The sequence below is a fragment of the Protopterus annectens genome, chromosome 13.part0 (genome assembly GCF_019279795.1).
Source record: "Protopterus annectens isolate FY-2018-M chromosome 13.part0, PAN1.0, whole genome shotgun sequence".
Lineage (NCBI taxonomy): Eukaryota > Metazoa > Chordata > Ceratodontiformes > Protopteridae > Protopterus > Protopterus annectens.
In genome coordinates, this window is record NC_056747.1 from 185,980,240 (window position 1) to 186,004,458 (window position 24,219).

The window sequence follows — 24,219 nt, forward strand, 5'->3', positions numbered from 1 at the left end:
ATGGGTAAAGCCATTTCCAAAGTCACTGTGGCAAATTGGATTAGTCTGTGTATTATTCAGGGGTATATATTGTCTGGCAAACCAGCCCCAGTTAATATCCGTGCTCCTTCTACAAGATCTGTAGCCACTTCAACAGCCTTCTGGTTTAGGGTTCCAGTGGATGACATGTTCAGCGGCTACTTGGTCCTCTTCTCATACATTCATTTCTCATTATAAATTTGATGTGTTTTCGAGAAGTAGGGCTTCTTTTGGCTCCGCAGTGCTTCGGAATATCCTTCTGTAAGGACCACCCAGGTTCCTATAAGTAGCTGGGGACTCTGTCCCACAGGTTGCAGAGCAAATGAAGTAACTACTTCAGATAGTTATGTACTCACCATAACGTTCCATCTGAGTAGGTACTTCATTTGTCTGCAACAGACGACCCCCCCCCCCCCCCGCCATCCCCCGAACCTTTTGGGATTTTCTGATCGCCTTTGCAGTTGATTTTTTCATGTTTACAGGTTGGTAAGGCAAAAAAACGATCTGAGGTAAAGTGGTTGGTAGCAGGGGATTATGGGTAGGGGGGAGGAGCTAGGATCTTGGAACTTGGTTAGCTGCTGGCTCTGATCCAAAGTCTGATCCGATACCCACAGGTTGCAGACAAATGAAGTACCTACTCAGATGGAATGTTATGGTGAATACATGACTTCTTTTTTACGTTAAATGTTATAAAATCCAGATGTCAAAGTAATGCAGCTTTTTCATTTGCAGTACATTTTACTGCTTTTAGCATATTTCTCCATTTCATAAAGCGGTTCCATTTGAGCCACACCATCAGGGCTGGGTAATTTAGAAAAGAGTAAAAAGGTAAGATTTGGTATGCTGTTTTGGCACAGCTGTAATGGTACTTTAATAGTGTATTTGAATTGGTGGTTTCCATTTTGTGTGCAGTGAATAGGTTTTGTCTGAATAGGCATCCATGTCCTTTATTACCAGAATGCAGGTAAAATCCATAGACTTAATATATGGATGCTTTTAGGCTGCCTAGATCCTGATAGTTTTTGCTTACATTGCCCTTCTACCAGTTTACTTTAGCCCAGCAGTCTCCAACCTTTTTTGCACCAAGGACTGTTCATGTATGATAATTTTCCATGGACCAGCCATCATGCGTGCATAATGAAACAAAGTGCATAATATTTGACACTTGTTTACCAGGGAAGTCCAAGTGGACTAAGTCCATTTTTTAGCTGAGACTCAGGGAGAAGAGCTGTAAAGTACAATAAGAAAATTGGCAATTACCAAAAGCATACATTCTGCTTAACAGTATAACATTGTTCTACTATGGTCAAGAGGTAAGTAAACCTAATGGCAACCTTACTGACTTTAAGAGCAACATTCATACCGCTTATGAGGAACATTCCTCATTTTAGGTCCAACAAAGCATGTTCCACACTGAAAGGGTCTATCACTCAGTGTTATGAATTTTTTTATCTGATATCCATAGTAAATGGTACTAAATTATATTGATTCATTAAAATAACTTTAGTATAAAGTAGCACATTTTAAACATTTGTGAGCTCCTTCGTTGAAGTTGTTAGCAGGTGTTCCACATTTTGCTCATTTGCTCCACATTATGAGAGGTAGTGTTCCTCATTTTGCAGAAGGTTGAAAGTTTTGGTAATATCTGTCCCAGTTTGTGGCTCTCAAGATTTACTGTGCAAGAGGTTGAGTGGTGTGGGGTGAAGTACACAAACCATTGCTGCTACTGGGGATCGCTGTCTTCACTTGCTCTCACATTCACTCACACACAGGGTCTCCTACTTTCATGAATGCATTCTGTTACGCATGCAGACAAACATACACACATTTTTCGGTTTCCTTTACTTTTATTTTGCACTCTAAAACAGCAAAAGCGCTGCTTAGTGAGTGCAAAATAGGTGCTCACTGCTCTCACATAGCATACGTACACTCATTTTTTTTTGTTTCACTCCATGCCTGGTGGCAAATTATCCACGGCCCAGTGGTTGGGGACTGCTGCTTTAGTCCCAACAGTGGGTTAAACGTAAGCATTCTTTGATGCAACCTTTTTCTAGTATAAAATATTTTAATTCCACTGTTTTGCATGCAAAGGTACCACTTTATTCCATTTAGAGGCTGGTAATTAATGTTTGACTTGTTTTTAACAGAGCTAATAATCACAGCTGGAGGTGAGAACATTCCTCCTGTGCCAATAGAGGATGCTGTAAAAGAACAGGTTCCTATAATCAGCAATGCGATGCTGATTGGAGACAAAAGAAAATTCCTCTCCATGATTTTAACACTAAAGGTATCAATTTTTATTTCTACCATGTCCTGGCCATACATGTTTTTCAGTCATTTTCTGCTAATTTATATTTTACTGTATATTCCATTCAGGAAGCTTTGCCAGTAGTAGGCAGTTGTGCTGACCATTTGATCAGGGGCTCAGGGGATCTGAGGTATTGTACACTCTGTATGCTCTAAATGAGAATTCATATCTGTTATCAAGTTGCAGTAAAGAACCTTGTCCTACAGAGCAGGGTCAACCTGCCCTCTAAGTTGGAGTATCTCACTGCCACCACAAGTGGAACAGAATTTTCTCAGCTTGTTGGCTGAGAGGAGGTCTGAAGTCATGATGCAGCATACATTTTTGTAGTTTCCTCTTCAGTTTATTGTTTAGCTAGCTGGAGGTAGATCATAGAGGTACTTTTTTTTTTTTTCTCGGTTGAGAGGCTTCTGGTAAAGGTTCTTAACCACAAAAGAGGTTGCAGAAATATTTTCCAGATCTTCTGAAACATTGATGTTTGTAGATGTAGAGTGGTTGGTCTTTATTTGGCTGTTCTCCCTTTCAGACAGCTTTAGTGACTTCCTTCCCTTAAACATAACTCCTTCCCCTGAATGTCCTGCATGTATTCACCCAGATTCTATTTACTTTGTAATTTAATCGTTTCTCTGTTAGCATCCCAGTTCCTGTTTCTCCTGTACAATTTTCAGTACTTCAGTTAGTTTAGGTTTTCATTTTCTAGTAATTGCTGTCTCTGTAGTCAGTAGCTTTAAACTTGGTAAGGTCTTACTATATTTAGGCAGTTCATAGCCTGTATGCCAGCTATTATGAATTTTTAGTTCCACAACATTTGTGTTTTTAATCTAGCTAGTTAAATTCCCAGGACATGCTCCCACATGGTTTTCACTTTCCCATCACACCTCCAGCAATTTATCTTTTTGCTTGAGGAACAAATTCTCTGAAGTTTGGTTGGGTATAAAAATACCTATGCAAACATTTCCAAAACAAAAATCCTAAATCTTCTAGACTTTACCGGATCAATGTTCTGTATGGCTCCCAAACATGCAAATTGCCTTTCCAGTGTCTCCCCAATCTTTTTTGATCTCTGATTCTTGGTCATCCAGTATGTTGTCATACTAGTTATCCTTTGAACATCTGTTGTAGACAAAACTGTACATAGTTGGTTTATTCACTTAACACTCATCCCTTTCTCATGTATTCTGTCCTTCCCTGGTATGAAAAGCCATTGCTAACATGCATTTCAAACTTCTGCTTTGCCTCACCCATTCCTGTTTATAAAAATCTTAGTTGCTTAGAATACTTGAAATTTACTGGAAAATAAACTCTCTTCCCTATTGTCTGTGCCCTTGGTCTTCCCAATTGATAAAATCTCCTTTTTTCCACATTTCCATTCCATCATTGGTTTGTTTGAATTATGAATATATTGTGTGATCCGATGCCCATTTTTGTCCGATTCAATCTTTGGGAGACACTGATCTGATTCGGATCTGACTTTGGCACTTCAAACGTTCGTTTCCAGGGCTCTGATTCCTCCCCAACCCATTATTACATCACCAAAGTCTAATAACCCCAGATCTCATTTACCGCTTCAACCAACTGGTCGCAGAGGCTCTGAGCTCAACTTTTTTACCTTTTTCTCTTTTGATATGGTCTTCCACTGTTTCCTGCTCCCTTATATAACTGTAGTTGTATAGGGTTTTAAATCTCTAGCTTTTTCTGTTTGGTGTATATAAGTAGTATAGTCTCTAGCTTTTAATTGTAAGTTTTTGACTCTGTTATCTTTGTTTCCTAGTCTGTCAAGTTTTGGAAACTGAATGTGAAGCTTCTGCTTTTTAACCACAAAGCTGTTCAAAGCAGACGTGAAACTTATTTTAAATGGTCTTCATCCATCTGCCTCGGGGTCCTGAGTGGTTTCTCCAGTGATGAGGCACAGAAAAGGATCAAGAAGCTCCTATGACGGAGCCTGATGGACAGGACTCTTATGAGGGGCATTGAGAACCTAAAGTCTACAGTTTTGGTGGGTCTGATGCCAAAAACGCAGAAGCTCATGGATCCATTCTTCCAGGCTCTTTACTCAGATAAGATTATTCTTTGGCACCATTCCCCATCTTCATCTGTCTGAGGCTTTATCAATAGCATCTTCCAAGTATACTCATTCTACTAGGAATCTTACTGAAGCTGACTGGATGATGCAGAAATTCCTCCTGATACTGAATTGGGTTTTCCCGGCTCTATCCCCTTTGAGCTTCACTAACCCTCCCTTATTCAACTCCATTACAGGTCTGCTCATCGGAACTTGAGCTTTCAGAGCACTTGTCAATGCAGATTAGTGCCGTTTACTTCATCTGATGCTGAATCTGCCTGTATTTTGGGCTCCTCTGAGACTAAAGTTGGAACTGATGTTTGGAAAGAGGTTTTGACTCTAAAGTTGGAGCTGTCTCTTCCTCTCTAGTTGGCTTTCAACATCACTGCTCCAATGGTCTGCCTCTGAGCTGGGAAGCACTGGAGCTTTGGGGTCTCCATTTCCCATCTTTTGAAGAGACTTCCTCAACTTCTATATCTTCCTCTGCCTTAAAGGCCTTCCATAGAGTTCTCTGAGATGGTCACCTCTTCTGATCGGTTTTTGATCTGACCAGACATCAGACTACTTCTGCTCCAGTATCCACTTCTTGTAGGCAGAGACGCCCAATCTCCAAACCTGTAGGGGGAAGTACCCTCATGTAATTCAGTCCAATTCCGATCAGTCACCAGATAGTCCCCAATAGGTGCATAGAAAGACATGTAAACAGAAGCACCTGGATTAATCACCGGAATCCCTTACAGAAGACATGGATTTGGAGAAAGGGGGATGGTTCCCCTAGATCCTCCTTTAGAGATCTCCTTCAGAGAAATGCTACAATTGGTCAAACAGAAGGGGAGGGTGGTCACAAGTCTTCCCAGTGTTCCTGGAGGCTTTTGGGGCTGGCTGTTGTACATTCTGGTTGGTTGTCCTAATGCCCTTGTCAACCTAGTTGCTGACTGAGCCTGGAAGGAACCTGTCAACAGAGCCCATACCCCCAAAAATCTGGAATTCTCTGTGAAAGACCTTCCTTTAAGGATTCTCCTTTGTATACCATGGTCATTGCCACAAAATCATTTCATCTGTCAGTCCCCCCTTAACGGGGAGTCTAGGGCCTTGGACAGATTTGGAAAACTGACTTGCACTTCGGACTCTTATTTTTTCCTGAGTACTGAGCTATATGAGACTTGCTCTATTCCAAGGAGAATTGAATAAACAAATTCTAGTCCATTCTGGTGATTTGACATTGGATATCCATAACTGTGGAATCCTAGTTTTCTGCCTCATCTTCAATGAATGTCTGCTCTCAAATGCAGCTAATGGGACAGCTAGAGCAGCTGGTACTAGCATAGCCTTACACTGCCATGCCTGGATGTGGTTGATTTTTTTTGTGGAAGGCTGGAAGACATTCATCACTGCTCTGTTTGATACTACTGTTTGGCCTGAAAGTGTAGGACACTAAAGTTAACAAGATTGTCAAGACTGTCATCAGAATCCATTTCTCCACTCAGTACAAGACAACGACTTTATTAAAAGGTTCTGTAACAAGTTTTAAGTAGAAGCAGGTAAACGAGAACACTGAATGGTAATGAAGCTTTCCTTTAGCAAATGTTTACTGTGCTGTGCAACATGAGAAGCATGAAGTTAAAGGAAACTTGTCGTTTCTATGGAGACGAGCTGATGGCAATAAAAACAGAATACACATTTTCTTTCAGTGGCTAAAGATGCTTTCTGAAAGTATTAGTTTGCATCTGGGAGAGGAATAGACAAACAGCACTGAAGTACAAGCTGTACCATGCATCTCTGCATGGATAACTAGTTACAGGTGTGCTAAAACCGAAGTGCAGCTGTCCGTCTGGGACAGTTCATATTATGGTTAAACTTCATTAAGTATATACATAGTTTTCCCATTAAGTTACTAGATTATGGGGGTGTTTGATGGTTTTCATCGGTCTTGAGATGTGACTGCTTCATATTGGTATTACAAGAAACTGCATGGAAGATCAACCTACCAGACAGTGCATGTAAGCTAGACATTTCAAGAAAAAAGCTGTTCTATATAACAGATGAAAAATTCTCATAATAGCCACACATCTTTGAATGTATATGATGTCACAGGTGTATACAAAAAGTAGTGAACTGTATTAAATGTAGAGTGCAGATGGGGACAGAAGACACATTTAGAAAGAACTGAACATGTGAATTTGATAAAGGATTTCAGGGTGGTTATTCAATGGAATATCTGGGACAAAGAAAAGGGGGAGTACTTACAATTGCTAGACGAGCTCCAGTAGTGGTTGAGGGGGAAATGAATTGAGTTGTAGTTCTAGGGGCCTACTGGCAAGGGAGTATTATGCTGGCATGCATTTATATTCCATCTAAAACTGCTACAGTGGAACTTAAGAAAATTTTGGGAGAAATACGCTTTGGGAAGGCATTCACTTATAGGTGGGAAATGGAATTTGATTTGCAACAGTGAGCATGTATTGGGGGGGCTAGAAGGGAAAGTATAAGAGGTAGAGTTATGAAAATATTAATGAAAGGTATGAATTCAGTAACAGTAGCACAGAATTGCACATTCCCAAGGTATAAAAACTGGGTTAGGCTAGACAAACTATTTCACAGGTACGTGTGTAAAGGTTTTGATGTGCATCCAATAACTAGTTCAGGTCTTGCAGCAATAGCTAAATTAAAAATGCTAGGTAATGAAATAGTGACACTGGCACTTCCCCCACTTATCTGTTTAACAGAAGAATTTAAGGAACGGGTAGTGGAAATTGGAGATGATGGAAATTACTTCAGAAAATATAGTTAGGGGATGGGATAAAACTAAAGTGAGGTTAAAAACGGGATAGAAAGATGTTTCAGTCCCGCTAAATTGTTGCGTCTTAAAGGTTAAAGTATTACAGAATAGGGGAAATTTGAAGAACAAGAAGCAAGACTGCATTGTGTTGGAGAATAAATTACCCTTGGTAATATACACTAGTTTAGAAAGTTTGCTGTTGGGCAACTTTTAACTCCAGAGTACAAAAGCTTTTACAGAATGGCTCAGGCAACCAAAAGTAGAAGGGTTCATTGCCAAGCTTAGCCTCTTAACCAGGAAAATGTCCAGAAATCCTATAGTTATTAGAAACTATTGACATTTTATGAAAATGTGTATAAAGCAAGATGCGGAAATAAAAGTACAAATGGAAATATTCATGGAGAGATTAAATATGCCAAAGTTGGAGGTGATTGAGGTTCAACTATTAAAAGGACGAGAAGATGAGATAGTGGTGTACAATCAATCTACAGGAAAATATCAAGGAATAAATGAAGTTTGGGAACAAGGAGGGGAAGAGTGAAAAAAATCCTGGAAGGTGTTTAACAGTATTTTTAAAAGGGAGAGAAGCTCCATCCTGGAAGAAAGCAGTGTTGGCTGTAATACCTAAAGATGGTAAAGATCCATCAGATCCAGCTTCATACTGGCCCATTTATAATCCATGGTTTAGGACTGAAAGTTCGGTTTTCTAGATTTAGCTTTGAATGTCTGGAAGCACATTCAAGCGTGCACATCTGTGAATGGTTTACGTGAAAATGGAAGTGCCTACTTCCTGAAATGTTGAATAAATATCGAATTTTGACATTTCCTATCTCTCCACTGCTGAAACTAGCGCTAACCTGCGTCAAAATGGGAGCGAGATTTTGGAATTTGGCGCTTCGGGTTTCATGGTTTCAGGTTTTCACGGTTCGCAGTTTGCGACAACAGTTCCAAAGATGTTGCTGTTAAACATTCAAAGGTAAACAGTTTGTCATGTGTAAAGGAATGTCAAAGGTAAACAGTTTGTCATGTGTAAAGGAATGGAAAAGCTGTTGCCAAAATTGATGCATATCATGCGTTTTCAGTGGAGGGGAGGTAAACCTTTGCCATCAATTAATTGAACAATTGATTGTGATCCAGAGGGAAGTAGAGTATGAATATCACAGTTAGTGGGTCTTATTCAACAGAGTAAGTTGGGATTTTATAAATAGGACAATGAAAGCATTTAAACTCCGTGACACAGTAATAAGGCTATTTAGAAGGATAAGTGAGGGATAGGGGTTAAACTGTGTGTGTGTGGGGGGGGGTCTTCTAATTTGTTTGAACAGAGTAACCAGTCAGGGTTGTCCTCTCTCCACTTAGTTTGCATTATATTTTGAACCATTGGCAAAGAAAATAAGCGACTCAAACTTCAGGATATAATTTGTATGATCAAGAAAGTTGGCTTTGTTTGCAGATGTGTTGTACATGAAAAAGACATTTCAGTTTTGTGGAACATTGAGACAGTTTCAAGTCTCCCTGGGATTTAAAAGATAAAGGCAACAGCTTTAAACTATGTACCCACATGAATTGGTTCAGCAATACCCATATTTATGGGGACATGATAAAATGAAGTACTTGGGAGTATGGGTTAAAAGGGATTGTTGCAGCCAAGGATATGTGGGAAGAGACTAAACCAAAACGTAACTCGACTGGGAAAATTATCTCTTGTGGATATGGAAAGAAATAAAAGCAGTGAAAACGTTTAGTCCCTTAGTTTTATACACAAGTCAGGCATATTTTATTAACCAGAAAAGTTGTGGATGGCAATTAAGACGAAGGATTTTGGAAGAGAAGCGCAAGAGTCAAGTGGGGTAAGTTGATGGTTCTGGTTTACCTGATCTGAATGGATACTTCAGAGCTACACAGTTAAGGCTCCTGTACATGGTGTATAGCACAAGCAGAAAAATGTTTTTACATTTGTTTACTGGGAAAGTGAGTGGACAAGTCCTTTTTTAGCGGAGGCCTGGGAAGAAAAGCTGCAAGTCGAAGTATACACAGCATTTCTGAAAAATTGCAAAATTACGAGATTGAGAAATTAATAATCAAAGGTTGTAACTGGAAGGTCACACAAATGCAAACACATTGTGTACATATAGCTCTATATACAGTATTTTAAGGATTGGACAAAGTACAAGTTTGGACTAAAAGATATGCTATGGAAACTGGTTAGTGAGTGTAGTAGGAGTTAGGATTGATTAGTGAACAGAAGTCTGGGTTGTACAGACTAAGCTCAGAGCAGTTGCGTAGGGATAGTCAGTTGGCTTGGTGTAGTGCCAGTCTGTTTAGCCAGGTTCTGTACATGGACAGATCCATTTAGCAGGTAAGTGGGCTTTTAGTATTTTTAAATGAGCTGTTAGTGGCGGATTTAATGTTTAGAGGTTGGGTGATCCAGGTTTTGGCGATACTGCATGAGTAGATGTAGTTTTATTAGTGCCTTGTTGCTAGAGCGAAGAATCCAATTATTAGAGTAGTGGAAGAGTAAGTTATTTAGGGCTGGTGTTTTTTTTTCAGGCTGGTTAATTTGATGAGTCGTGATGAACTGATTGTTGGTAGAGAGGGAAATTCAAGCCGTGAGTTTTCTGAGAATGGCAATGGTGGGATCTATAGTTTTGGCACCTGTCGCAAACAGATTTTATTATAACAAGTTTCTAGTTTAGTTGCATCTGATTTTCTAAGGTTGGTAAAGATAGGGGATGCATATAGTAATGTTGAAATGTGGGCTCTGGCAGTAATGGCTGTGGTCTCTGTTAAGATGGTGTTTGCACCTGTAGAGGCAGCCCATTTTTTGTGTACTTTATGGCTTTGATATATGAATATCAAATATGTTCTGATCTATTGTAACTCCCAGTAGCTTTGAATTAGTAACTGGAGTTATGATGGTATTGACTGAAGTAATTTTGAAGGAGGGGGTCTGGAGATGTAGTAGGATGAGTAGTTTTCTTGGGGTTCAGTATTGTGCAGTAGTTGGCCAGGATTCTGTAGCTGTAAGACTGAGTTGTAGTTGGTGTACAGGAGGAGCTGCACATATTAGGGTCGAATCATGTGTACTGTGTTTTTAGTGGCCGTATGGAGGTTGTTGGTGAATATAGAGGAGAGGGCAGAGTACAGATCCTTGTGGGACTCCCAGAGTGACAGGCAGAAGTGGAGCAAGGTTTTCCTGCCATTTTACTGCCTGTTAGCGGCCAGCCAGATGGTTTTGAAACCAGGCTATTGCTGGCAGAGTAAGTTTTAGATCAGTTGGGACATGAGTTTGGCATGGGATACTGTGTTAAATGCTTTTGAGAGATCAAGGAAAACATGACTAGTTTCTTCATTACAGAGCTAGTTCACAGAATGGGTGAGACTTAGCCTATAGTAGTGCTGTGATTAGGGTGGAATCCATGCTGAGGGAGTTAGATTAATTGTAGAAGTTGTGAATGAATGCAATTTTCCAGGATTTTAGAAAAGGGAGGATAGTATAGCTATGGGATGATTGTCAGTTGAGTTGCCGCCTTTGTGAAGGTGGAATTGTGGCAATTTTCCAGAGTCTGGGTATTTTCTGATCTGAGATGGAGCAGTCTAATATAGAGATTGGGAGAGATGGCATCAGCTGTATATTTTCAGATATTCAGCTGGTAGGTTATCTGCAGCTAGAGTAGCTGGCTTGTTTTGAGGTTTATTTTTACAGTGTAAGGACTGGTTGAAAATTGGTTGACGTGTAGTGGTGGGGGTAAAAGGGGGCTGGAAGAGAAGTTGGTCTTTAAAAGGTCTAGAATAGATTCAGGAAAGTATTTGCTAAATTGGGGTGGACTATCCCTTGTACTGGATAATGTTGGGGGTAGAGTGGTGATTTGACCTTGATTATGTAATTTTATTTATGGCAGACCAAAACTTTTGGGGGTTATTCAGATGTTTTAATTGGATGTCTCTCTAATGGTCATTATCTTGTCTTATCTGTTTTTGGCTGAGTTTCTGATCTCTAGATATTTTTGATGGTTTAGTGGTTTCTGTTTTTGGCTGAGTTTCTGATCTCTAGATATTTTTGATGGTTTAGTGGTTTTGTCTTTGGACCATTTTCCCCAGGCTTTGTCCCTTGCTCTTAGTAGTGATCTGGTTGTCTTGGTAAGCCAGGGAGGGTCATTGGGTTTAATCTGTATAGTTCTGGCAGGGGAGAGTTTACTTGGGATACTGATGGTGATAATTTTCCATTAGATGACGCAGTAGAATACTTTAACTGGGTTCCAGTTGCAATTCCTAAATGTGGTTGTGAACTCTAGGGCTTTAAAGTTTTTGGTATTTTGAATTTGATGGTATTTTGGAGTTGTAATTGCGAAGAAAAGTAGGTAGGTGATCACTAAGACTCAGGGAGATGGCCAGTGATTTGAGCAGTATTGGGGTGGTTAAGATCCACTTGAATTAACGTTTATCGATTCTGGTTTAATTTTTGATTAGTTGAGTATCCATGGTGGTTAGTATTAGTGGGGGTTGATAGTCACAATGTCCAGTCCAAGTCCCCTGCTATGATTTTCTTGAGGTAGTGGTAGATGACCATTGCAATATGTTCCAGTGTAGGGATGTTGTGGCCAGGTGGGATGCAGATGCTTGTAATGTTTAGATTTGTTTTAATTAAAATGGAATTTGGTTAGCATTAGTTATGCATTTGGAAGTCAGGGGTGTCTATGGCTAATATTTCTAGAGAGGCTATCTTTTAAAAGTATAGCTACTTTCCCACCTCTTTGTCTAATGTGTATATTATGACCAGGGGGTGTTTCATTGTTACTGATGTCTGGCTTTAGCCAGGTTTCAGTTGAGGACAGTGTCTGGATGGTTGTTATGGTGGCATGAAGTTCTTGTATTAATGATGCTTCTAAGATTGATGTTTAGAATTAGAAGGTATGAACTTTTTCTGTTTGGGTAAGGTGGAAGGAGAGGATGACAGTTGGGGGGTAGGGATTGTGGGGCTGAGATTAGGATGAATATTGCCACTGCATATTAGTTTTGATGTTGGACTTAACATTTTTAGAAGTTTATGTATGGTAGTCTTCTCCTATTTGAGAGATGGGGAGGTGACTGGTGGGGTAGGAATGTGTATTTTCCCGGTGTGATATAGATAGTGTTGTAAATAGTAGGGGCTGTTGGGCTGGAGAGGTGATAGTGTTGGGTGAATTGGTGTGGAGGTATGGGCATGGTGATAGATGTTGTTGTGGAGGGAAGTGAGATGTGAAAGTAGGATTAAAAAAGCAAGGTGCATGAAAGTGGAAAGGAAACTGGGGGGATCCTCAAATGAGAGAGACACTGATATTGGCTGTAGATCCTAAAGGAGAATAGCCATACAGAATGCTATATTCATAAAATAGCAAAGCATTTTAAGAATTAAGCCAACACTGGAATGGAGTAAGATTCTGATGGGGATGACTGCAATTTAAGGGTACAGAGAATAGGCAAGTGGGGTGTGGAATTTACTGTAGAAACTGTTGAAGGAGTGAAAGTATTGGGAGAAAATTGGAGAGGGAACGGTAATAGAATGCGAAGAGGCCAAGAATACATTTGGATTGCACTAGACTGCCTTCCTACCCACCAAGGATGGATGCAAAGGTATAGACAGGAATAGGAGGAATCAAGTGAAAGACCAGCACGGGTTAGATTTCTGTTAAATGTAGAACATACACTGCTGTTAAAGGGATGAGTAGTAGGGCATATAAATTACTGCATAACTACAGGAATCTAGTAGTTGAAGTTAGGACTGGGAAGATTAGATGAGCAGTTCCCAAGAATCAATTGGAGGAGTGTATGTGGCTTCCAAACATGCAACAAAGCCTAAAAGATTTAGGAGTTTTGCTTGAAAGTGTCTAAGCATTTTTATACCCCAAGCAGATTTGAACAAATTTCTCTGGTAAATTGAAAATGGTGTGATTGGGAACGTTTTTTGTAAAGTGTAATGAGCTGGCAGACTACTGTCAAATACGGGGTGAGCAAATTGGTGTAACTAAGGAAATAATTTGTTTTGAGCTTTGATGGATATGAATTGCCGTAGTAAAACCTTGCTGATTTCAATTCTGGTGGCTGCTAAAAAGCAATTACTAAAACATCTGTCTAAACCCAGCTGTATTAGAAGTAGTGAATCCAGTAACAGAAATGAAGGTGGGGCCTTTTAGATAAGGGTAGGATCAAATTACATGGAAAAAAATGGATTCTGTGAACAGTACCCGCAGCACGTTTTAGAAGAGCAATGAGATTTAAGGGAAGGCAGGAAGTGAGCTATGGAATGTTCGATTTGACAATGGCTGTACGGAATTGTGTAATGTTTTCAACTTAATGTCAGCATGGTTTTTCATTTATATAAATGACTACCTATGTCATAAGTGATTTTTAATGTTTTTGTTTAAAAAAATTGAGCACTTCTGTAGTGTTCTGTTACTCTTCCCTATCCACAAGAAGTTTATTTGACATTTGTTAACCGGGTTGGTCCAACTGGGTCAGAAACCCATTTTCAGTGGAGACCTGAGGAGAAAAGCTCCAGTGTATTTAACCTAAATACATTTGCAGTAGAGTAATGTAATCTAAGTAATACAAATTGCAGTGAAATATTACATCAAGAAAATGTACAGAAACAAAGGAAATGAGTACTAAAAAAATACAATTTCAAGAAAGATTACAGTTGTCAAGGGAGTGGCATCCTTGTCTATGTATAGTAGTGTAATTTACAGCTGATGGCTAGGAGAGAGCGGCAAACGATTGAAGATGTCTAGGATCTGAAATTCTAAATATCTGAATAATACAATACATAACATTGTTTAACAGAAAAAAATGCAGTGAATATTTAGATGTTGCATTACTGTTGAGAAACTGCAGGATAGAGGAAGTTTAAAGGAATAAGTAACAGGTTGAAAAAAATGGAGAGAAAAATGAGTTGCGGTAAGGTTGGATGGGAGTGGTTATGTAGGATTCTGCCAAGGACAGATCCTTGAGCTTAAGAGGAAGAGTTTTTTGTTGCTTTTTGAACTGTGTAGAGTTTGCGGTATTTCTAATGGAGTTAGGCATTTTGTTCCAGGCTAAGGACACATTGTTGTACAGAAGTTTACCTATGTTTCTATTTGGTTTATCTATGAGAAGGAGTTGTTGCCCAGAGCTTTGGAGTGATCTGGTGGGGTTGTTGGGGAATCTCTGTATCTGGCCAGCTCCTGTTCTCTGGCACTGGTGGGTAACTCTGCTGTGTGCTGCTCTTGTTCCCTCCCTGGTGATGCATCAAAAGGCGCCACGGACTGGGGAAGGCATTGTCTGCTGCAGCTGTAGGGATGCCCTTTGGTAGTCTAGGGAGAACCTCTCTAGTCTGTCTTGGGGAAGCACTAGGTGAGGGGTTTTTCACACAGCCAGATTAGGGTACCTGAATTTGGGATGAGTATGCCAAAGTGCCTGTCGCTTTCCAGCAAGTTTCACAGAAGTGAACATGATAATATCCTGTCCACAGAATACAAAACGGGAAATGGCATGATTTACTGGGATTTGCTAACAAGCTGAATACCTTTCCTTAGCCACCTCTTCAGGCAAGAAGAGTTCAGCCTTTCTAATTGTGATTTTCAGTCCGAGCAGCCATGGAAGTGGGATGACTGTACTCTAATCTAAATCTGAGTATTCTGATTCTGTGGAAAGTGCAGCTTTTTGAGACTTTTTTTAGAAGGAACAGTGAAATTCCTACTGCACAGAAAATGCATTGATTGGTTTGATATGCCTAAATATGCAGCTGCTGTTCCTGCTTTGGTTGCTATATAGTGTCGAAGTTGATGGAATAGGGCTGTGAATCAACATGCATTTGAGATAAAGAATAGCCCACAACTCCATGTAATCCATACCCAACAGTTTTAGAAGGGACAGGGCTTTCGTTTTGAGATGAAATAAGGCACCAAGTTGTGCTTGGTAGTAGGAACCCCTCCCCTGGTACCAGGAGATTCCTCATTTTCCTGTGAACAAAGTTCTGGTTTCCCTTATGCATCTGTTACTTGCAGAGGGAGCAATAGAACCAGCTTCTCCCTGCCAGATGAGAGCTTTTAAATTTTTTTTGGTACCAAAGGAGGAGGTATCCTTGAAGCCTATACTGGGATCTGTCCTTTCTAAATCTGAGTCCAATGTTCAGAATGGTTCCCTTCATTCTTTTATCCCAGGTTCTTTATCTACCTTTCATGATGAAGCTAGACTTGAGATGTTTTCACATTCCCATTGCCATAAGATGTAAGATTTTCTGTATCGGGCTTGCATTCAGTTATTTCGGCTGCACCAAATGTCTTTCCCCTATTAATTACTTATTGCAGGCTTCAAGGCATTCACATCTTTCCATATTTGAATGATTGCCATATTCTTGCAGACTACTTCCAGCTGTCAGGTCTTCAGCAGTTCAAAATCTCCTCAGTCTGGGTTTTCAAATCGACTTGCAGTTGTATGAGGAGGGAGGACATTTCTGCATTTCCAAGATTTCAGAGATTCTGCCCTGTATTCCTCCAGACAAAGTGGAGATATTTCAACAGTTGCAGAGTTTCTCCATACAAAGCCAGGTATCTGCAAGGGAATTTCTCCGTTAGAAAACATGGCATCAGTGATTCTAATCCCAAAACATGGCATCAGTGATTCTAATGCTTCCCTTGACCAAACTCCACATGAGAAATCCAGTAGTAATTCTGGTCTGTCTGGACCTAGCATCTTTACACTTTTTTTCTTTTTCAGATCCCTGTTTTGGGATTTGTAAAAGGGGAGATTTTCTTGCAGGTACCTTGTAATTCAGGTTTTCCATTCTCTCTCCAGGACCCCCACCCCCAAGTCTTCCTATAGGTGCATCAGACCTGGCATGGCAGCAGTTTGCAAATAGGTGAAAGTGCATGATCTGTGGAACCCTCACCGAAGTGCAGAAATATCAAAGGTGTGGGCAGTAACTGGTGCTTTGAAAGCCATAAATCCTCTGATCCCCAGGACCTCTGCAAGTTTACACAAACACCACAGTGATGTGTAGTACATAAACAAGGGGTTAGTGGATAATGCTCTGCAGACCTGCTGTGATGGCAGCTCGACTCAGTGTGACTTTCTTCAGGCTTTTTACAGTCAATCGGAGCAAGACTTCGTTGCAGACCATCTAAGCAGGACTAGGAGAGCCTTACAAATCGAAACCTCACAATTTAGTCTTCAATAATTGATCTAAGGTACACCTTAAGTAGATCTGTTTGCCTCTTAAAACTGGCAACTAAAGAAATTCTTCTCCAGGACTTGTTACAAACAGGCCTGGAAGTCCAATGCCTTCTCATTTCCATGTATGGCAATGTCCCTGTATGCTTTTCCACACGTTCCAGTGATGTCCAGGGTTCTTAAGATCCAGGAGGACTATTGTGATTTCTCTTTTGGCCCAGCCAACAGTGGTGGTCCTTTTCACTCTGGCCAAATGCAGTTATCCTAGGCTTTTCACTCTGGCCAAGTGCAGTTATCCTAGGCTTTCCCCACAGACTGAATTTACTCCAAGACTGGTTTAATACAAACATCCTGAAAGCTCTACTAAGCACATGTTATAAAACACTGAAGTATTTGGAAAAGGGTATTTATTCTGAGGGCCTACAGCAGGTACTTAAGGTGAAAATCTTCTAGAATATGCAGTAGTGGAGAAGATTTTCTGGACTGTGCCAGTCCAAGAACAAAGACCCTCGTCAAGCCTAGCTTCCTCTAATTCTTTATCTTTGAGTTACTATCCTCTGGCCTTTCTTCCTCTCTCGAGGTTCATTTATCTACCATTCGATCCATTTTCAAGTTAAACAGCTTTTGAAAGGTGGCTCCTCCTTGGGATCTAAACTTTGCATGAAAAAAAAAGCTTGCCATTCAAGCTGGCTCAAGAAGCTAAATTATGGTCATTAACCTGGAAGACTGTTTTACTCATTGATCTGAGTTCTGCTAGGAGAGCAAGTTAATATCTTATGAATCCACTCTACCTTGGTTTTCACAAGGACATTTTCTTTTAGAATAAACACTATGCATGAAATGGTGTCTCTACCTTGAACCATACTATTAATCAGTCTTTCCTGAGCCCAAGAACAAAGTTCTTCACACATTGTCTGCAGGCAGATATCACGCCTTCAGGTAAGCAGACTCCTTTCCTCCTATAAAGGTAAGACAAAAGGACAGCAAGTGTCAGACTGTTTCTAGATGGCTGTCCTGTGCTATTGCCTTTCATTTTACTCTCCATAAGACCTTTTTTAGGTAGGGTTAGGGGCCTACTCCACAAAGGCTTAGGTTTCACTGTCTTTCTGGAATGGTTTGGACCCTTAAGTATGCTTGTGGCAGTAACTTGGTCCTACAGAGCACTACAAACAGGATTCCATTTTCCAGGTCTAGAACACACTTTTTGGGTATGACCATTTTCCAGGGGCTCCTGAATTCTTGTTTTATTTTTCCTCTTCCCTACTTGGCTTCTGAGCTCCTGTGATCAAGAATAGCTTGGGCTACTGCAAGAGTGCTCTAAATGTCAAACATGGTACAGTTACTGCATAAAGCTTACTATAACAGTAGATGTTGTAATATGTCATTGTTGCAGTAGCCAACCCTACTTCCAGCCTCCTTATTGTGGCAGTTTTTCTTTGTATTACCAGGATATGGATTTACAGACCCTTGTTTACCTTTTGCGTAGTGTCCTTTGCAAGGCTAGTGCGTTCTTTCTTGACCGAAAAATCCCCAGTAATTTGATGCCCTCTTTATACTGGAGCACTTTAGAGTTTCTGACAGAGTAGAAGGTGCTGTTTAAGCTTTGAAAGCTGGATGGTGACTGGAGTGTAGGACCCAAATAGCTTGGGCTGCTGTAATGGTAATGTAATAGGACCTTGACTGCTAGTATAGTTATATAATTTTGCTATATCTTTCACATCCCTCCAAACTTCCACATTCTGGAGACTTAGTTTCTCTCCTCTTCCTGTCTTGGCTATTGAGCATCTTGCGGAAATATTTCCATTGTTGCCTTTTCTTGGCTTCACCATTCCTCAGCTTAATACATATTTTCTAAACATTTGTGAAATTTCCCTAATACTTCCTTGACTAAGTTTTCTTGTTATAGGCTCGCTAAGGTTAAATACCTAGCTTTCTGTTGCCCAGGTTCTAAATGTTTGTGCTCTGGAATTCTCAAAGGGTAGTTCAACAGCAATATGCAGTTGCTTGTGTGAGATTTCCATTATTCCTGTATTACCTTAACCTTTATCAGCACGTCTGAATTCTTTAACAACTTATCTTCTTATTTCTACCTTGTTTTTAAAATGTTTTCATTCCCCACATTTACCTAGCTATCCCTTCTATAGAAGTTTTTTTTCCTTTTGAGACTGGATTAATTTATATTTGCTGATCTATGGTTAATACACCCATCCTGAAAACACTTCCAAATGCTTCAGTGATGGTATTGTAACTCTCCTTAGCAGAGCAACATGGATTGGTGGTAGTGGGTGATTTAAATGCACATATTGGCACAGAGAACAGGATATGAGGACTGCCTGGGTCCACATGGGTGGATCGACAGGAATAAAGGAGGGCATGCTAGACTTCTGTCTGGCAAATGGCTTGATAGTAGTAAATGCATGGTTCATCACATACAAGAGTGCCCAACATGCAACTTGGGTAGGCTTCCTAGTAAGGAAAGAGCACTAGGGTAGAATATGCGATTGCAAAGTCATCCCAAGTGAAACAGTTGGCCCACAGCATAAACCACTGTTGCCACAATCAGTTGCAAGCAGTGGTCAGAGAAAGTCAGAAGACCTGGAAGCTGACTAGAGAGCACAACAGTTCAAGGGATTTCTCTGGGCTGCAAGATGCCTTTTTATTTGTCATTGCACAAGTATAGTGAAATTTGTAGCAATTCTAAGGTGCATTCACATATAATGAGCATTATTAAATAAGAATAAAATACCAACAGTACAGTAATGCAATGCAATAAATTATTGCACTTGTGTATAATTGCACATGAAAGGAATAAGGTAAGGTGCACGGGACTGTAAACCTATACCCTTTAGTTCAAATGGCTATTGTCTGTACTCGTGAGTTCAGCATTTTTCATTTCTGGGATAGAAACTGTTAAGTCTGTATGAGATGGAATGGACCTGAACAGTCTGCCAGAAGGCAGAAGCTCAAACAAGTGATGTCCAGGGTGAAGTCTTTCAAGATGTTGGTTGCCCTGCCGAGATGGCAAGAGCTGAAGAGTTCCTCCAAAGAGGGCAGTGAGTGAACAGCCAATTAATTTCTGGGTGTACCATGTGGAAATGCAGCATGTCAACACACTTACAGTAAGACAGCAGTAGCTTCTCCTACAGGTTGTTTTCCCTGAGTATCTTCAGGAAGTGGAGTCTCTGCTGTGCCTTCTTGACTGCCTCCATGGTGTTTATGGACCAAAAAAGGTCTGCCACATGGACACCTAGAAACTTAGACAGGAACCCTTTTCACAGTCTCCATTGGGTTGTGATCTGTGTTGTGCCTCTGGAAATTTGAGTTTTGTTTTGGTAGTGTTCAGGGCAGGGTTGTTCTGAGTAAACCATGCAGCCAGTCTTTGAACTTCAACTCCACCCATTTCCTCTTCCTCTAGAGGTGCAAGAGATCAAGAGCACATAGAGATGAAGAATGGTAGCACCTCAAAACAGCATGGTTGAGGACTACAGAACAGATGTGCATCCAAGCCAGATATCAAAATAAGGTACATATAGAAACCTGGTTGTGAATGGAGACGTCTGGGAAGTTTTCAGAAGAAAGAGCAGGAGAAAGGAGATGGAAAAGACAGACCAGGCAAAGAAGGAATACTGGCTGGTTAACAGAAGCTGAGTAGTTGCAGTGGCAAGAACAAGGCATCTGAGGCACTCTACCAGTTTCTGGAAAGGTAGGTCAGTAGATGGCAAAGAAATCCGGTTGCAAGGTAGACAGTCGGATACCCTTCATTAGAGATGCAAGCAACCTGTTCACCAGTCCACAGGACATGAAAGGCAGATGGAAGGAGTACTCCAGTAGCTTCTGACTCCACAGAATCTCTATTGTCCCAAGTACAGCCTATGATGAGAGGAGACCACCATAGAACAGCACTAAGGAAAATGAAGTCTGGGAAAGAATCAGGCTCATCAGATGAGGTCATGGCAGATATGCTAAAGATGCTGGCTGAGATGGGGGAAGAATATTCTCCTGAGGGTACTCATACCAGTGTGGAGAGTGGCATATCCCAGGTGACTGGAAAGCATACTAGTGCCAGTTTACAAGAACAAAGGGGACATCCACAACTGTGGGCAGTACAGAGGTATCAAAACTCCTGTCACATTGCATGAAAGTTCTGGAGGTGGTAAGTGAATATCTGGAGGTGGTAAGTGAATATGTAGACTAGTAGAACATGGCGATGAGCAGTTTTGATTTAGATCAGGATGCAGCACAACTGACCCAATGTTTGCTGTGAGACAGTTGTGAAGAAAATGGAGGAGGAAAGTCCAACTGGACATTCCTAGACTTGGCAAATGCATGTGACAAGGTCCCAAAAAGGCTGATTTGGACAGTCCTGTAGTAAGGTCCCAAAAAGGCTGATTTGGGCAGTCCTGTAGTGGTTTGAAGTCCCAAACACTGGTGGAATTGGTGCAGGCTATGTATAAGGAACCTTTTGACTCTACTACAAACAGTGTTCGGTCCATCAGAGTGGTTTCCAGTGGGTGTGCTTCAGGGTTCCACAATGAGCACACTGCTGTTCATACTGGTGATACTGTTAAAAACTTGTCTGAGGGAACAGGTTAACAGAGTTGCTGTATGCAGACTGTGGCATTACAGGCAGACTGAGCAAGAACTTGCTGAATGCAAAACTGGAGGCACATGGGATGAAATGGAGTACTGTTAGTTATAATTGCAGCAAATGGAGTCCAGAAGAAGCTGAGAATTAGAAGGGAAAATAGTGGAACAGAACAGCTTTGTATCTTTATCTTTAAATGGTGGTTGAGAAGGGAAATCAAGGAGATCAAAGCTAGAATCAGAGGGGCTGCTGCCAACTGGCAGTGTCAGGTGAAGTACGTGTCAGAAGAATATTAAATAAGCTGAAAAGTAAGGTGTACAAAACAGTGGTGTGACTAGTATTACTGTATAATACAGAAGCCCGACAGTAAAAGCAGAGCAGTTGAAGCTAGAAGTGATGCAGATGAAGTGCCCGAGACAGGTAGGATGCACAGTGCAGGAGAGAAGAAATGAGGATATAAGAGCAGAAGCCAAAGTAGCTCTGATTGCAGAAAAGGTCAAATAACAGATCATAGTGGTTTGGCCACATGTGCAGAAAAGCAGAAGACAATCTGGTGAAGATTTGGGACAGACTGGAAGAAGGCAAGAGGAAACATGGACATCCAGCAAAGGAGAGGTGAATGGGAACTGTGCGAGAAGACCGACAGTTTGGCATGGATGTTGAAGGCAGAAGAATTGCATTGAACAGAGTTGGCGGCAGTTGACACAACACCCCAACCTGGGGTAGAAAATGGGGAAAAGTTTATCATGATATCTTTAAATTCGTGTTAATCAGGTAAGTACAAAAGTGCCAGTATTATGCTTATTTCATTACCTTGTATCTTGATTTGTCCACCATCTAAAAGGTATGACAAAGCTTTGTGATAGAAACATTTCACAGGAACATTTGTATCTAGACTAGCCCAGTTGTACCTTAGGGGATTCATTAGTAAGCTCAAATTTGCACATTTCCCCTTTCTTCTAAAACCTACCCTCTTGTTATATTTTCACTTGGTATCCTGATACATGCTCACTATTGAAAATAAACTTCCAGTACCCACCCCATATAATTTTTTCTGTGAAAGCCAATTTCTTGCAAAATTCTCCAGCTGTATACAATACCAGTTTTTATAAATCGGTGTAATCCCCCCTTCCAGTCTATTAACCTATTACCACAAATCTACCATTCTTTTCATATGCCACTATTTGATCCCATGTAACAGTCTAGGTTTTTCTTTACTTACTCTTCTGAATATCCACCCTAAAATTGTCAAATTTTCATCCTGATTTTTGTTTAAATGCATTTCCTGCAGCATTGCTGCTGCCACCTAGATTTCATAACATAATTCAGTGCATGCTTGATCTGTACCTTTTAAGCCATTGTATGTATAAAAGGTGGGAATGACACTTAACATTTCAGTCCATGGTTTTGTAACATTAGCTTACAGTATAAGCTGGCAGACTGATCTCCTTATGCAGTTGCTTTTTATCTTTATTTGAACCCATCACATTTTCATGACTTTGAATCAATGAAAACTCAAACTAGATTTTTCGACTCCATCCTTTCAACTTACAAATTTGCAATGCATTAAGAAAAAACTCTACCCTTCCAGATGGGAGTTGGCTCAAATCAATGGTTTATAGCCGGAGTTCCCACCTATACAGACCATCTGTTCTTTGTATTCCCTTCCTAGATGTGAAAGAGTGCATGCTTTCAGTAAACTTTACTTTGGCACTAAGAAAACTAGCTACTTTTTAAAACTAAATTGTGTATTGTTATATTAAATACACCGAAGTATTAACTGCTGGGGAGGCAACTACTTGTACAACGTTCACTTGCTACAGATTCAAACTTTTATTGGACTGCTTACTAGAATAACTTTAAATGTATTGTACATCGTACACTTCTCTTGCTACATATTCAGACCTCTCATGATTGCACCTGCAGACATCTGTTCCCACAAGGTAAAAGCAGTTTGAGAGAAACCGCTCACACGAAAAAACTTTGTAAAAAAAAAAAATAAAGCTGGCTTCAAACAAGCTGGCTTCAGGAACACAAACCAAAATTTATTGCAATTGTGAGCGCTTTCGTAAGAGTAGATGCTCCAATTTCTTCAGACAAACTTAGCTGTGCATGCACAAGTAACAGAGGGGCAGGGAACCTAAAGCAGTAATAGGATGGTTTGTTGTGCATGTGCAGCTAGGTTGGTCTGAAGAAGTTGGAGTATCTACTCTTACAAAAGCGCTCACAGTAAACCGCAATAAATTGTGGTTTGTGTTCCTGAAGCTGGCTCGTTTCTTTTTTGAGAGAAACCACTTATGCTTAATCTTCGTATATTTCACTGTAGCCTTTTCATGGTTTAATTGCTTACACCTGTAGATTTGTCACCCAGTTTTTGCTAATGAGGAGGGGGATAGGTAATGCAGTTCTACCATGTCTCTTGCTCTTATTTTTCAAGCCTAGTTAAAGAAATCTTGTCTATATAGTTTAAATGAAGGACATTAACCCACTGGAACATGGGCATAATAAAACTTTTAAAGGACCAACATGTATTTTGCTATCCAAGCTTTAGAGCTAGCATGAGCCCTTTGTTACAACTCCCTACAACATGCCTGTGTTCTATTGTCTGTTCCAGTTAGTGCAGCAACACTGCATTTTTTTTTTTACAATAATCTAGACATCCACCCTTGTACTATCAAACAAAATTCTTAGTTCTGTATATAATGTGATCATTACACCAGCCTTTATTGCGTAGTTAAATTAGAAAACCTGGGTACATTAAAACTAAAAGTACTTTCTCACTTTATCTTTAGCATATGCAGTAGTTACTGAGGTTTTCTCCCACTTCACTCTTAAAATCTCTGCCTGCACATCAGTTGTAAAGACAGTGTAACATGCACATTATCGATATGTACACAAATTAGTAAGAACAGTTCAGTCCCTTCAGTGTCCTAAATGCTAAAGAGTTTATATGCTGTACAATTCAACCACCAGTGTAACCATCTGTAGTCGCTCAGGCACATTTTGCAAAGCCACGTTTCACAAATCTAATTCTATATATCATTGAAATGTTGCCTTAAGTCTGCCTTTTTATTCACTACTGTGTGGAGGATGTTCTTCATCTCACATTGCTGCAGTCCTTACACTTGGGTAGTCCGCTGTCCTCGGTCGGCCCAAATATCAAAGTATAAGGCTGACGTCGGTCAAGGCGCATTTGACTGACATCAGGACGTCAGGGTACAAATGCGCATGACCGACGCCATATCCTCAGTCTTTTTTGCCGCATGGTCCAATGCAGAAGCAGC

At 40.4% G+C, this 24,219-nt stretch overlaps 1 protein-coding gene across 1 annotated transcript in view; it reads left to right on the forward strand.

Annotated features, from left to right (window-relative positions):
* The window catches only part of LOC122817693 (long-chain-fatty-acid--CoA ligase ACSBG2-like), a 394,569-nt gene that overhangs the window by 355,528 nt on the left and 14,822 nt on the right, over positions 1-24,219 (forward strand). Inside the window, exon 13 of the mRNA XM_044090763.1 lies at positions 2,166-2,305. Coding sequence (XP_043946698.1) covers positions 2,166-2,305 — 140 coding nt within the window. The remainder of the gene's footprint in view (positions 1-2,165; positions 2,306-24,219) is intronic.